This window comes from Aptenodytes forsteri, unplaced genomic scaffold, assembly GCF_000699145.1.
Source record: "Aptenodytes forsteri isolate BGI_AS27 unplaced genomic scaffold, ASM69914v1 Scaffold434, whole genome shotgun sequence".
Taxonomy (NCBI): domain Eukaryota; kingdom Metazoa; phylum Chordata; class Aves; order Sphenisciformes; family Spheniscidae; genus Aptenodytes; species Aptenodytes forsteri.
The window spans coordinates 1,030,499-1,045,864 of NW_008795183.1; the positions used below are offsets into that span (position 1 = coordinate 1,030,499).

At 39.7% G+C, this 15,366-nt stretch overlaps 1 protein-coding gene across 1 annotated transcript in view; it reads right to left on the reverse strand.

The window, feature by feature from the left end:
• Positions 1–15,366, reverse strand: part of GEMIN8 (gem nuclear organelle associated protein 8) — a 36,961-nt gene that overhangs the window by 21,247 nt on the left and 348 nt on the right. Inside the window, exons 2-4 of the mRNA XM_009278542.1 lie at positions 14,500–14,551; positions 10,798–10,837; positions 7,601–8,027 (exon numbers count right to left, since the gene is read on the reverse strand). Of these exons, the coding sequence (XP_009276817.1) occupies positions 7,601–8,027; positions 10,798–10,800 (430 nt within the window). The 5' untranslated portion in view covers positions 10,801–10,837; positions 14,500–14,551. The remainder of the gene's footprint in view (positions 1–7,600; positions 8,028–10,797; positions 10,838–14,499; positions 14,552–15,366) is intronic.

Below are 15,366 nucleotides of genomic sequence, written 5' to 3' on the forward strand. Positions count from 1 at the left end.
TGACCGGCCGCTGGATTGAACTCCATTCACCACAACTCTCTGGGCCCGGCCGTCCAGCCAGTACACATCCATTTCTGCCTTGGTCCTTGGCAATGCTTTTCACAATCACTCCAGTGCTGTACACCCTGAAACTTTAAACATTCTTGCTACAGCAACAGTTCCCCCAGGTAGATACAAAAAATGTTGTGTTAGGAAACGCTTAATTCATAGCCCACACTGTCACCATCCACTTACAAGGTTGAGAGTATCACACTAAAGGCGGATAAATTCAGATTTATCAGCACAGAGCTGAGTCAGAGCTCTCTCCTAAGTGAAGTCATTTAGAGATCCAGAAATGCTGCATGTGGCACCTAGATGGAACCAGTAATTGAGGAATTTTAGGGGAAATAGAAAACTGCATAAACTGTGAAGACAGACTGCCCGAGACGAGTGATTAGCACAGAGCAGCTTTTATGCCACTTTTCCCTAGAGCTGTGTCTGTCAGCGTGGTCTCACCTGCTCTTTTCCACAGCAGCTGCAGCTGCTTTCACAGGCTCCCCTGCAGGGACAAAGAATGAAGAGAAGACTAGAGGAGCCACTCAGAGCAGCTGCAGATGCTAATGGCATAAGCAAGCAGGCAGACCTGCCTTCAAAAAATCACCAGCACCAGTCTGAGTGTAAGTGGTGTCTGTATCTTCACACACCAAACTGTTCCCATATGAACTAATCTTCTGTAACAGCCTTCTGAAAGCTCTTTTTGCTCTTACAACAAGACCGGGGAGGGCTTCCTTGTTCCACATGTGGCCTCTCAGCCCTGGGGCCTGCCTGGTGGTTCTTTGCCAAAGTTTTGTAGAGCCCAGGTACGTCACAGCAATGCCCTCAAGCCTTGGAAACCGCACGGATACAAAACAGGCGCTGACACTCTGTTTGCCTGACCTAAAACTGAATTACCGCATGTATTTTCTTTGTAAAGAGAAAGTTCCAATAACTAATCCATCACAGCAAGCTACTGACCTGTTTCCGCAGGATCCTTCTGAGACCAGCAACTATCAAGAACAGCTATCAAAAGCAGATCTAGCACACGGATGGTGAGGGACAGGGCAGCTGAGAGGAACAATGATCTGTCTCTGTCCTGCACATCCTATTCTCATATCCTCAGACAAGTCCAGTCAGAAGGAATTTTACCACAGCACTGATTTACTAAGAGCAGCAACAATACAAGGTTACCAGGCTTCTCTTATTGACTCATGAATAACTTAGGGATAACAGCTCTCTGAGAGAAAGGGTAGCTCAAATCCCGTATTTGTTCAGCAAAGATGATGTCGACAGGATGCCTTTTGGTCACAGGGATGACATTAACTTAACAGTTAAGCAAAAGGTCTGGAATGAACAATTCTTCTCCGATCATATGGTTCATTCTTCTACCACTTAAGGCTTTTGCTTACTTCCTCAAAAGTAAGGTATTTAAAATCCCTTATAAATATAAATAAATTGAACCTCTCAACAAGCCACCTGAGGTATGTACTATCTCTACTATAATAACAGGAACACATTAGACAGACAAATAAAGGGTGGCAATTTCAAACACAGGCTTCCAAAGTTTAATACGTATTTTCATATTAAGACAGCATTCTTCATTTCCATCAAACATAAGAGGAAATAGAGGTCTGATATCTTGGCATTCGTCTTAAAGCAATGTCTACACTGCAGTTACACTGAACCACATGAGCTTCTTTTCCCATGCTCCTAGCTATAAACCTGCTGTAACTCAAATACCAGTACTCCACAGCATGCTTAGGAAGAACTGAGCCCAGTATAGCCACTGGCACACAGGGCAGCAGCATTCCAGGCCCCAGCTCCACCAAACTGTTCCATGCTGCACGCATGGGAGCGTGGTCCACAGCATCCTCAGATGCCACCTAGGAGCTGAAACCTGGGGCATCCCTTAGCAGCAAAACAACAAGCCTGGGCTTGCACTTGCATACTTTCAGGGGTTGCCGACACTGTCAAAGAGTCTCAGCCTGAGGCACCTAACAAATAAGAAAGACTTCACATATAATTTCCAGTTCTATATATTAACCCTCACACAACTCTCCTGAGCATGCAGTAGAGGATATCCATTTCTGACTGTATCTGGTCCAATGATACAGAAAGTGCACTGTTTCCTCAGCAGCACATCAAGCTTTCTAGTGTCTCTTCCATTAATTCCTGTAGCAGCAAATACACCTGTACAGCATAATGTCCATTCGTTGCAAAATGTGTTGGACTGATAAGAAAGACATAGGTCCACATAGCAAAGCTATACATTCTTCTAAGCTCAAATTCTGTCTCTAGTATGAGATCCACAGACATTTTCTTGACTATCACATACCCTAGGAATGGCTGTGTTCCCAAATTGATACTCTTAGTACAAAGGTAACCTTGTCTCTTATGAAAAGGATATAAAACTACGCCCAACTGTTGCTCTCTAAATGCAATTCAGACCCTCTAGTTTTGCAAATACAGATTTGTTTTCAATGTTAAGGTGGTGAAAATCGTGGCACTTTTCCTTACTTAGCTAGCAAGGAGGCATTTTCTCAGCTGTTGGCTTCCAGTACAAAATAACACAGACTCTACATTGGACACAGTGTGTGCACTTGTCAAGATTCTGCTGCTACAGGCTAAAAGGTTCAATCATCAAGAGGAGAGATATGGTACAAAAGGACAGCCTTTCACATTTCTCCTTCAATTCACAAAAAAAACGTGCTTCAAAATGTCTCTCAAGCACCCATACGTATTGCAGAGAGCACACTTATTTCACAAGCTTTTCTCAGAAGCTTCAGCAATTCAACTTCTAAAGATGGTGGTAAAAGTTCATGTGACAACAAGGCTGACAAAGCCAAGGAAGTTGAGCAGATATTTATAAGGTCACCATCCACACTGCTTTGACAGTTTAGGGTAGGGAAGAAGAAACAAAAAAAGATGCTGGTGACCAAGAGTAAGAATTTGAACTACAGTCTGATAGAGAAAAAGACAGACAAAGAACAGGGAGAAGCATTTACCAAAAGCGAAGGAAAGAAGGAAAACATGGTGGCAAAAAACCTGCATCAAAGTCTATTTTCCATAGAAGCACATAGGCCTAAAACAAAACCAAAAGCTTCATGGATCTGGTACTATGCAAACAAGTTTCAAAACATGGAAAATTCCATTACTCCCTCTTCACGGAAGAGGTGGTGGCAACCATCATCTTTCAGAGAAAAAGAAACCCAAGGGAAAAAACCCTACAAATTGCAGATTTGAAACAAACATCTTCATTCAACATTTCCTTTCAATTTTTTTAAAGGTTTTCCATCTGGCATGAAAATTTTAAGTTGAGACAACATTATTTTGGGAAAAGCTGGAGGGTATGTGTAGGAAATAGACAGGCTTCAATGGAAAAAACTAGTCATAGCATTAACAATTGACAGACTATTATCCTTCAGTAATGAACTGACATGATGGTACTTTCCTTTGCTTTTCTTTGTTTTTAAATAAAGGACACTGTCTGATTGCCTGTTGACTACTACAGAATGGTTCTCAATGTACTCGCAATGCTGTATTCACTCAATTACAGTAGTCATTTTCTCTTATATGTAAAAAGGGAACAAAGAAAAACTGCATGAGGACAAACTACATGTTTCAAAGGCTAAATTTAAAAGTGTAATAAATATGTGCAATTAGCCAATTTACTGAATTGTTAGGTTTGTGAATCTTCCTTTCTTAGTTTTTGTCCTTTTAATTCTTTCAAATATAAAAAGGCAACTTACTGTATTCTGTCCTTTACATCTAGGATGCTTGGAGAATTCAGTACGCTACCTAGGTCTGACAGGTATAACCAGAAAAATAACTTCATGCTTTTCAACAGCCAACAGTTTTTAAATGCAACTAAAAACATCCCCAAGAAGCACAGTATATTAGGTTCACCAGTTACATGAAGAACCAAAACAACAGATTAGCCTGACAACAAAACCCCCTAAAAAAATAGAATCACCAGATAATTATGATTGCATATGAAGAAATAACTAAAGAGGAAAGAAATTAAAACTGTCTGTAAGGGATTTTAACCAAGTGCACAGTATATCTAGAATACGAGATAAGTTTGTAGTGCATTAGTATGCCTGAGTTCTTACAGCCTCAGCAAAACTCTGCTCACAATTACTTCAGGGCATTCCAGGAACACATAACTTGACTGCAACACATGACATGAATATAAAAACTAGTAAGAATTTGACATGAATTCAAAGACAAAAAAAGAGGTTGTTTTAAAAGAGGTTGTTTGTGAACAACTGTATCACTGCTGAAGTGCTAAATCATGCAGCAAGGCTCAGAGTTTGTCAGTTTCAAAGGCTTTACTGTGCAAGTCAGCCAATCGCTGCAAATGTCCGCTGTGAAAACAAAGCAAAACAAAAAAATCACTACAGAAGTTAAGAATCTGCTTGTTCTTCAAGTCTGTGGTAGTTACCAAAAAATGAAATAAACCTGAATTTTTCTTCTCTGGCTAGTCTGACGTGATGGCTTTCTTATCTTTGAAACTTTTCTCTTTGCAATTAGCGTTCATACTTGCATTTCACCATCCAGACACAAATGCCTTTCCCACCTACATCTCAGGCCTATTTAAGTCTTCCACAGTTAAAGTTTGCAAGATCTTATCCTCTGATGTCTGTGATCACGTTTACCTCCAGCAGACTCTAGAGCAGGCATTAGAAGTGAAGAGTCTGTCATCAGCTAGGATTTGGTTTAGTCCATTTGATTATCCTTCTACATGTTGATGAGACATGGATTGTGTGTGGGAACCAGCTACATCTTACTTGGTAAATCAAGACTCTCATTATGCATGTCCAAAATAGCTGCATTAAGGCTGCGTAGTATTTCCTAATTTTGCAGGGCTTGAAAAACACCAGACTAACGGAAGTCATCCTCGACAAAGATAAATCAGACTTCTACCCTCTGTACTAGTATCCCCTTCCTTATGTGCCAAATTCTCCTTTCTATTTGCCCCACTGCTCTTCTTTTCCCATGTGTCTCACAGTTCAGCAAGTTGCCAATAAACATATATCAAACTCTTGCATAGCATTCGTTTTCAAAGAAGAGCAAGCCAGGTGTCTGCTCCCAAGTGCATATCAAGGCACAGGGGTCAAAGGCTGTGAACTCCACCTGGAGCCAGAGAAAGAAAACATGAGACACAGCCTTCCCCTTAACATTCCCTAACAGCTGGCTTATACTTCAACTGATCATCAAGGTCACTATTGGTATTCCCCTTTGACATGCCCAAAGATTCTCATTCAGTTTAGAGAAAATTTAAAACTTACCTCAACATTACAAATGTCTCTTCCAGAGATGGATGCCTAAATTTCAGGCATTACTGAGCTTTATAGTACCCAAGTTCTCTACAAATCTGCTCCGGGAGGGGGGGGCAGCCCAGGACATACAGTTTGGGATTAAAAGGAAAAGGCATCAGAGAGGAAATACTTAGGTAATTGTGGGTTTCTTTTGTGGATGCATTATCTGCATCTTCTTGAGCATCAATACAAAATGACAATCATTCTTCAGCACAGTATGAAAGATATAACATGATAGTGTCATTATGGATCACAGCTTAATGAACCCCTAAATTTCATTTTGTTCAGAAACAGCATCCAGGAAAATTAATAACACTATCTCCTAAAGTAGAGTGGTACTGCCTTCAACACGGTCTCCATACCAGCTCATTTCCACACCATCAGGGAAACAATGATTTTCCCTTCCTCCTGCTGCTTATGTTTCTTCTTTTGAGAAACTTCAACAGAATTAAAAATTTATTCTATTTTCCTTTCCCCCACCACACAAGAAAAAATTATTTCTGAACAAGATCATACTGTATTTTTAATTACTCACAAAATTAGCATTTAGATAGCACCATTCACCCAAGAGTTCTGTGGCACTTTTAAATTTCAATTAAATCAAGTACTTGTTTACTTTTTCATGCTTTGAGGAATTACAGACGATTATTATTATTATCTTCACTTTACCAGGGAAACTATTAAAAAAACTGAGGCATGCAGTAGCTGAATTCTGCTTAAATTTGCACCAAGATCTGGAATAGTGCTGAAGTGAATGGAGTTACACTTACCCAGAACTAGGTTAGTACATGGCACACAGCAGAGACCTAATTATTCCAAAAGGCTCCAAATACTGCTGTGGTGGAGGGAACAAAAGTAAAATCTGTATTCTGAGTCACAAACCTCTTCCCAATTCACTTGCTCATCATAAAGAATCAAATAATATTTTTAGCAAGAGCAGCCAGTGAGGGGTCAGGAAGAGACTACATAGCTATACCAAGGTCATATAGGGTATTTGTGACAGAGAATGTCTCTAAGCCCAAATTTCCCAATTTCCAGGATACCACTTTAATCACTTGCACACCTTTAAACACCACTAACCGTAAAGACAAAGTAAATCCAAAGAAATGTACTGCATTTCCAGAAGTAGCCAAGCATCTTAAAGCATCCTATACCTCATCAAAGGAACGTTTCAACAGAGAACACCAAGCTGATTCTTCTGCAAAAGCACGATGAGAAAGGGATGCATGTCAGGCACTACCACTGAGCTCCTTAACTCACATTCCTCTGCTAACTAGAGCAACTGTGCATCATACTGATGGGAACTGTGAAGTTAAGCTGAGGTGTTTCAGCTCACCGGATATCCTCTGATCAACAAACTTGAAATAACACAATTTTTATCTCTCCCTCCCAATCATTGCCTTCATCATGCATTTTTAGAACATTTCCCTCTTTCGGAGAAAGCAGAGAAAGGTCTATTAAACGTTCATTCTGGGTATTTCCTATTGGAGTCATGTGGGAAAAGTTATTTTCATCACACTGCTTTCTTAAAACAGATAATAAATTTGCCTGCAACATTTGTATATGCAGTAAAGTGTCAATAAAGTACAGTATAATCTTTTATTTCTTTTAAGGATTTCACAGAAACAAAGATGACCAATACATCTGAGAATCAAGATCTGAGAAAAATCTTAAGTCTTTGACTTATATTCCCTGCTTAAGGACTTGGGTCCAGATCAAGATGCAAAACAGAGAAACTTGTGGTGTAGTACAGAATGAAGAGTACCTTAGGGATGCAGGGGGAGAAGAAAAAGGTCATGGAATTTTACTGTTGGGTTAGCCAAAGAATAACAAACAAAATGGCTGCTCCATGTTATAAAATACATTGACGCTTACTCTAGGGTTCAGTGATGTAGTAAAGCACTTCCTCTGGGTTCCCCTCTCAGACATACAGCATGTTAACTAGATTTAACCATAAAAATTCTGGAGTTTTTCCTTCAGCACTGAAGATTAATATTGTCTTCTGGACAAATGTGTTATTTTCCTCTTTGCAGTCATAATTTTCTCTCTCTCAACGAAAAACCTTCAAGCATTTTCTGAGACTTATTTCTAATGAATGGCACTTAAGTGCACCCACCAGTTTTGCCTGCTTCTTTCTGTTTGGCTCGCTCACGTGCAGTGCCTATTTCTGTGAATTCTTACAAAACCTGTAAACGTTGAAGCCATCCATCACTCAATGTTATGGCCACCAGGTATCAGAAAACATAGAACAAGCATGGACTTACGCAGTTCTTCCCGGTGCCTCTCTGTCTGTGCAAAAAACTGGCGAAGCTCCTCTGTGATCTCCATGTTACTCAAGTCATATTCTATCTCCCCTTCAGACTCGGAGAGCTCCTCCATTTCGGAGTCCCTGTCACCATCCTCCCGCCCTTGGTGGGCATCTGTGTACTGCTGAGCTCCCCCATGGTATGGAGCTCTGCCATGTGGGCTATAGCTGGAAGAATAGTTTTGTGTATGTGGGAGATCATTCCCATCCCAATCTGAGTAGCGGCTACTTGGAGAGGCTGCAGAAGAATGCCACGGTAGGTGATAAAAGGACTCCATGGCTTTCCTGTAGGCTTTCTGGTGTCTACGCATCCAGCGCATGGCTAAGTCATAGTGCTTCCAGTATCTTGTGTACACTTGCTGAGAATACCATGGCTCAGTGTCTTCCTGTGGCCAAAACATGGGGGAGAGGGAAAGAACACCAAAAAAAAAAAAAAAAAGAAAAAAAAAAGAGAGAAAACAAACAGTAATTGAGGGGAGAAACACTGTAAATGCAAGCGCAAAGTTTGCCTTTTAATCATTAGTCATCCTTTTCCTATGATAAACCATATAGATCTGAAAGAGGACAAGTATTAACACAGTGCAAGTGCACTACACTTCATTACTCTTACAAGAGATTGTTTCTGCATCAACACAACTACCAGTGAAGAACGAGCAATAGAGAAGTTGTAGCGTCCAGAAGGTATTTTCCAAGTGTTCGTGCTACTATAGTGGGAATCAGTTCTTTTTAGGGGCTATGCTGTATAGATATATTCCACAATTCGTTAGCCGCTCATGTGAGTCATAAGAACTGAATCATTCCAAGGTGTATGTATTACAACCTACACCTGATTTCCAAATCCGCAGACAGAAAACACAAGAGATTAAAATTCCTCCATATTAAACAAAGGCATTCATTTTATCCAGTAACATATTTCCTCCATCTGCCTGCCAAAATAAGTTTCTCAGAAAAGGTCAAATGGCAATTCAGCCAAGTTCATATATCCATCATGGCCTTGATCAAAAACAAGACTGTATTTAGCCAAGTGCAAGCTGCCAGTAAACCTCCCTTTTGTACTCATCAGCAACCAATATATGAAAAGGGGTAATAAAGTACCACTGATAAAGTACACGGAAGAATAGTCCTGTAGAACGAAACATACTGCAACACACCTTCTCCCGTCTTCCAGCTAATCTTAGTTTTCCTGAAAAAAGTTCCACGCTGTTCAGATTTCACCAGCAACTACAAAGCCCCACAGTCCCTCTAGCCTTAAGCCTCCTTCCTACAGGCCATTTCATCTCCCTCCTCATCCTACTCTCAAAAAGAAGGGATAATAGAGGATCTTAAAAGAAGGCCATAAAGTAAACTAGAGCCTAGAACAAGTAAAATAAATAGCAAATTTTTTTTTCTTTCCCCCCACACCTTAATTTTCATAGAAAATCTTTTATCTGGGCCAAACCAGAATGCCTGTACTTTAAATTGGAAGAATTTTAATAAAGCCATGTTTTGGCAAACACTCAAAACTATGGCAAGATTAGCTGAGGTTTTCACAGATGAATGTGACATTTACAGTCCTTTATTACCTTGTGTTTTTTTTTTTTTAAAAGGGCATACAAGAAAAAAAAAAATCTTTCTTTAAGCATGTCTTCTTGATCTGCACTGGCACCATTCCATAGCCTTAAAAAAGTGATTCTCTGGAAAAAAAATCCCCAAACAAAACAGAAAAAACAAACCTAAGAAATACTTTCCATTTAATGCTAACAACATCAAGAGAGGTTAATTTCCTTTACTTACATTTGTTTTCACTTTCTGCTTTTCAGGCAATATTGCAAATGCTAGAGAGTTTGGAATAATAATTGTAACTCTCATGTTTCCCTTCTTTCTGCAAAATTGAGCCCATTATCCCATAAGAGATCTATAAATGCTATCTCTTTTTAAGGTCATTAAAGTGCTCGCAGAAACAACATACCTCTGGCTAATAAAGTCCATGAAGAAAAGCCAGTACAACAAACTTGTATTCCTTAAGAATTTCTGATCAAAAATTGCACCCTATTTGTGAAGGGTGGTGGGGTTCAGCTACGTGATTTGAAAGTCCAGACAAATTATCTTTCCTGAAGAGTAACAACTCATGGAGATGAAACTTCATTCTGATTCTCCTCTTGGTCTAACATTGCGCTGCTACAAGACCATGCATTTCAGAAGCTTTATTCCTAAGATGAGTGGGTGCAAGAAAAGCATCTGCCTTCCATATGGAATTTCTTCATTCTTAATCATCCAACCACCTAAAAGCTAGGATGAACAATGTTTTATTTACTGTTCTGGCTTTGCTTAAGAATGTCACACTGACTCCTCATCCTTCAGCAGCCAGATGAGAATGTCCTGTTGTCAAATCTGATACATTCACAGGTTACTTTTAGAACATTTTGTCTATTTTTCCCACTACTTAAAAATCCAGTTTTGAAATATCATGAAGCTTGACAAAAGCAGGTATCTCCTATATTCTATGTATTTCCAAAGAAGACAACATATTCTTTTAAAGCTCAAAAATTATCTCCAGTTCTTCTAAAATGTTTCTAAAAAGGGCCTTGATGACTTTACTAAAAGCTCTGGAATCCAGCTGGCTGATTTGTCTAGCTGACTAGCTCCAGTTGTTAATTTAGGGGAAAGGAAGACAAAAAGCCAGTTCATGTAGACAGAACTGTGATGCTGGTGCCTGTCCAACTACTTTTTGAGGCTTTTTTGTTGAAAGCGACCCTTGAAAACCCCTTTTACATTTGAATTTTAAAAATACATCTGTTAAAAAAGAAATTACAGAAATGTTTTACATTGGGGTGGAAAAGGGAAAGGAACACTTTAAGGTTGAACTTAGTTCTATGTCTGTGCTTTTTCAGCTGTGGAATAAATGGAAATAAGAGATTTCCTCAAGGAAACAAAAGCTATAAATCTAAGGCAAATGATCAGAGTCCTCTGTTATTTTCCTGTTATGTCTCTGGAGTCTTCCCAAGAGTAGACAAATCACTCACTGTTGTAATATGAATTCTATTTTCAAAGCAATTTAGCTACTTTCACATCTAATTTTTACATGTCTGCAATGACAGTTCAATAAATGTGTTTATGTGCATTTCGTATATAAAATGTGGCTAAGTTATCACACAGAAACCCATGAAGACCGCTTACCATCTCTTGTGGAGGAGTTTGTTCTGGTGATCAAGGTGAACTAGAAAAGAAAGCAGTAGCTTTTTAATTCATAAAAATATGTGTATTGAAATGGTCACAAGCATTGAATATATTTTTGTTAAACTTGAGTACTATGGCCGACAGCTATCAAATATCCTCTCTCTGTTGTGGCTAGTCGAAGAGTCTTAGAGTTTTTGATTAGCATCAGTAAAAATCTCATTCCTTGAGTCTTAGATTTTTGATTAGCATCAGTAAAAATCTCATTCCTTAAAATTCCCCGCTACAGTAAGAAGGTTAAAAGGGAGACTTCTACACAATGCAGCCTAAAATGCTGGGACTGAACACTTTTTTCCCCATTACCCTTTTATTTTCTATTTTCTCCCACGCTTTATGCTTCTACAACCTTTAGTTTCCAAATTAATGCCAAACAAAAATCATAAACTTAAATGAAACACACTGTTCTTGCTTTTTAGTGGTGTCTGCACAGGGTCATCTATAAAAGAAGCAATTACCATAAAATACTTAAACCCATCTTGACTCCATTCAAGTAGTAAGGTTTCTGTTTAAACCTATGGTGCACTTATAACCACATACAATTCCTTCTTTCACTTTATTTCTTTTTTTCAGATATCTGATCCTGCCTCCCATAAAGTAAACACAAGCAAATTCAGGTTGCAATCACATTTTTTAAATGTGAGGGAAAGGCAAAAGGGGGGGAGAAAGGGAGAACGAGACATCCATAACCACCAGGCAGGATTTATACTTACCATCATTTTCAGTGTGATTTACCAGCATGAATCGCTGAGAAAAATTCTGAATCCCCTCCCTACCTGACAATTATTTTATTACATTAAGACATTAGCTGCTTCATCCACATATCTCTCCTGATGCTCTCAGCCTCAACTTGAACTTTATGTTAGGTGAGTGCCAGTGAAAGGTAACATTTGCTACCCCTAAGACATGGTCAAATGCTATTCCCAGCAACACTGGAATATGGCCAAGACAGCACTTACAACTGTTGTAGATTTATACCAGCATAAAACTAGGATTTTTCAATATGCATATGAATACAGTACATACACCAGTTGTGTTCCGCCTCATATTTAACAATACTGATTAAACAGCAACTTTTTGCCTCTTAAGCCATATTGCATTAAAAGAGAATGGGGATGGGCCATGTTCAAAGAAAATGCAAATCATGCAGCTACCACAAAGGCAAATTATTGCCCTTTGCAAAGCCCACACCAAGCTCAAACCCATAAACCCTTGGTCACACCAACCCATCTACAAGAAGCCCTACATACATGAGCAGTCCCATTGCAATCAGTGGGATGACTCAGGCAAGCAAAGGATTGCAGGATCAGGCATTAGGCAACCAAACTGTGTAAGCTCATTGTATTCTCTCCTGCCTGCTTGGAGGAAGAAGAAAACCCAGCACCAAGGTAACTGTAAAACACTGCAGTGACTTGTAACATTCGAAACACACACATACATAAAAGACTCCTGGGCTATCCCTCTTTGTTCATTTCAAACACCTCATTTCCCATGCTAGCCCTCTTCAAAACTTTTATCTCCGCTCTCATGACGTACACATGTACTTTTTGTCCCTTTTCCATATACATCTGGATACTGTCAAGGTTGCCATAATGTCTTTTTCTCATACTTAAAAACCTCAGTCCATGGTAGCCGATTCTTCCATTTTCCACTTCAGAAGAGGGACGTGTATTCCATTTTCACGTCCACTTTAATTGCTACGTGACAAAAGATTCTTTGAACCAGCTTCAGCATAAATAGAAATCAGGTTCAGAGCTTAACGTAAATACGCTTTTTAAAGCAGTAAGTGGTGAAGTCTGAGATTTTATTTTTAATACGCAACATGTACATATGCTCTCTGAAAGGGAAGGAGGGGAAAAACCCTGGCAAAACTATCCAACTATATTAGTTTACCAAATATGAAAAACCTGTTTTGACACAGCAGCTTTAATTATTTTCATAAATTATTTATGAAACATTAGACTACAAATATAAAGCAGAGCATAACAATGCTGCAAGCCACAGCACTAAATTAAAGAATGACTTTGTTTTATTTTCAGCCGAATAACTCTTCCAAAACAAACTACATAAAATATGAAACATGACAAGAAGCAGAAAACAAATGTGATAACGCTACTTCTATAATTTATACTTTAAAAAATAAAATATGGAAGCAACTGAACATATGAAACTCACCAGCAAATGTTGAATATAAATTGAGGAAGAGATTTATTTGCCTATGCTGACCATTAATGATGGAAAAGTTATTTTTTGATAAATGTTATTACTTCCTTTCCTCAGTTTTAAAGTATTTCCTCACTGATAATTAAATATGGATGTACTCCCTTTCATCAAAACATGCCTGTCTCCTTACCAACTTGAGGCAAGTAAGCATTAGTGAAAATAAATAAATCTGACCAAAGCAATGACAGCATTTAATTCCATTGGAGTCAGAAGAAGTTGAGACAATGCCTGGCGTATTGAGAGACACAACCATGAAATACTGTTTTTTGTAACTCGATAATGCGATTCATGCTCTGGGAGCAAAGCCCTCTAGTGGTGTGTTGGATATAGTGCTGCCACATGGCTGCCATATTGGAGGTGACAGGTACAGCTCAGAAATACCTAGCAATGTGGGATCAAGGAGGGTTTGACTTTATTCAGAACACCGATGAGCACAAGATTAATTAACCTGTTGCACAGTATTAAGGTAAAAATATAAGATGTTATTAGAGGAAGGTGAAATTTCAAGAAATTCAGCAGATTTCAACAAAAAACATTTATATAAAGCTTTCCTGAAAAAGCAAACTATGTTTAAATCAGAAATGCCCAAAACAACAGACAGCTGACCACATCCTTTGCCCACTGCTGCTTTTGTCCCTGCTCCTTTAACCTGTGAGAAGTGCCTTCTTCAGTCAGGCCAGAGACGTCCCGAAGTCAGTATCCAGTTTCTGGCAATGGGTAGTAAGAGATGCACAGTAAAATATAACACTAGAGTATGCATACAGGAACTACTTTTCAGGGTACATTTCTCCTCATTTCAGCAAGTGGCAGTTCAGATACTTTTTTCAGCTCCAAACTGTTTTTGGCATTTAAGCCAGAACATGTCATTTCTCTGAACCCACGAATACTAAGTGTTTCCACAACATCCCACGGCAGTAAGTTTCACAATTTAAGGTGTTAAACATCAATTTGTGCTATGTATTTTGAACTCACCCTACTACATACTCTTAAAAAATATTTGAAGAGTTCAGTAAGAAAGGCATGCCATTTAACAACATCATGTGCATCCTCCCACAAACACCTACTTCAATTTATACTTCTAATGCTTACTTTTGGTGCAGAATTACCACCAGAAGTGGGAAATGTCTGAAAACTGTTTTGACACTCTGTGCTTCAGATTAATACTGTGCATTGCTGGTGTATGACATTAACTTTAATATTGAAGCGCCCTAGTTATAGTCACGCAGAAATATAAGCCTGTGACTGCTGAGACAGTTGGCAGTACAAGTTGTTTCCCTTAAAAAGAAGAAAGGATAAAAATTCCCAACACTATACACTGCATTTGTGTTTGTGAACGGCTGTAAATACAAGACCTGTCCGGCACTTAGGATACAGTTATGGCTACTCATGATCCCAACAGGAGTCAGTTGAGCTATGAAGACCTACCTATCACTATGATGTCTTCACAGCAATGTCCTTACACCAAAAGTAGTAATTCCTGCGAATGGAAGGGAAATAAATTACACATAAGACAAAATTATGTTAATTGCAGGGACAATCCACATTTGACTACTAGACCTGCAAACAAAGCCTGCAGATCAATTTTAGTGTATGTATTATGGCTCTTTTGACCTGAGCAGAGCCTGAGACAGTGTAATCCTCTGCTGCTCCCAAAAAGAGGGTCTTCATTCTCCGAGATCTAGGACACAAACCCAAAAGCTATTTGGGCCAAAAATCAGAGGTCAAAAGTGAAGTCCTAAAAGCCGTACTATTATTAGTAGCCCCAATTAGCTTACTTTTCATATATGGCTTGTCAGTTTAGTCATAAACGAGGAAGGGGATGAAACTTCTACACTATTGCTTTCAAAGGCAAAATTCATTTCCTGGTCTCACAGATGCCGTGCCCAGACTCTGGCCAGTGACTTTGAGGATCACAAAACCGATGAGCAGCTCTTGCCTCTGCCAAATAGGGCAAACAATTAAATCTAAGGCCTGGCAGGCAAGCAAGCCCGTACGCCCAGGCTCACCCCGGCCCCAACTCCCAGCACACGGAGGACCCGACTCGCCTGAAGCTCCCGCACCCCCGCCTCAGGCCGGAGACCGACATTTTGCAGAGGAAACGAAAGGAAAAGCCCCGAGCCCGTACAGCCGATTTGCGTGCCATAAACGCCACCTCTCCGCCCCCGCCAGGCGCCCGGGCTCCGAAAGCAAAACTCCCTCCCGAGCTGTTCGCTTTCCCGCTCACGCCACCGCTCGCCCCGGCTGCCCCTCCCTCAGCCGTCCCGCCGCGGCCCCGCGAGGCGGGGGGGCGGG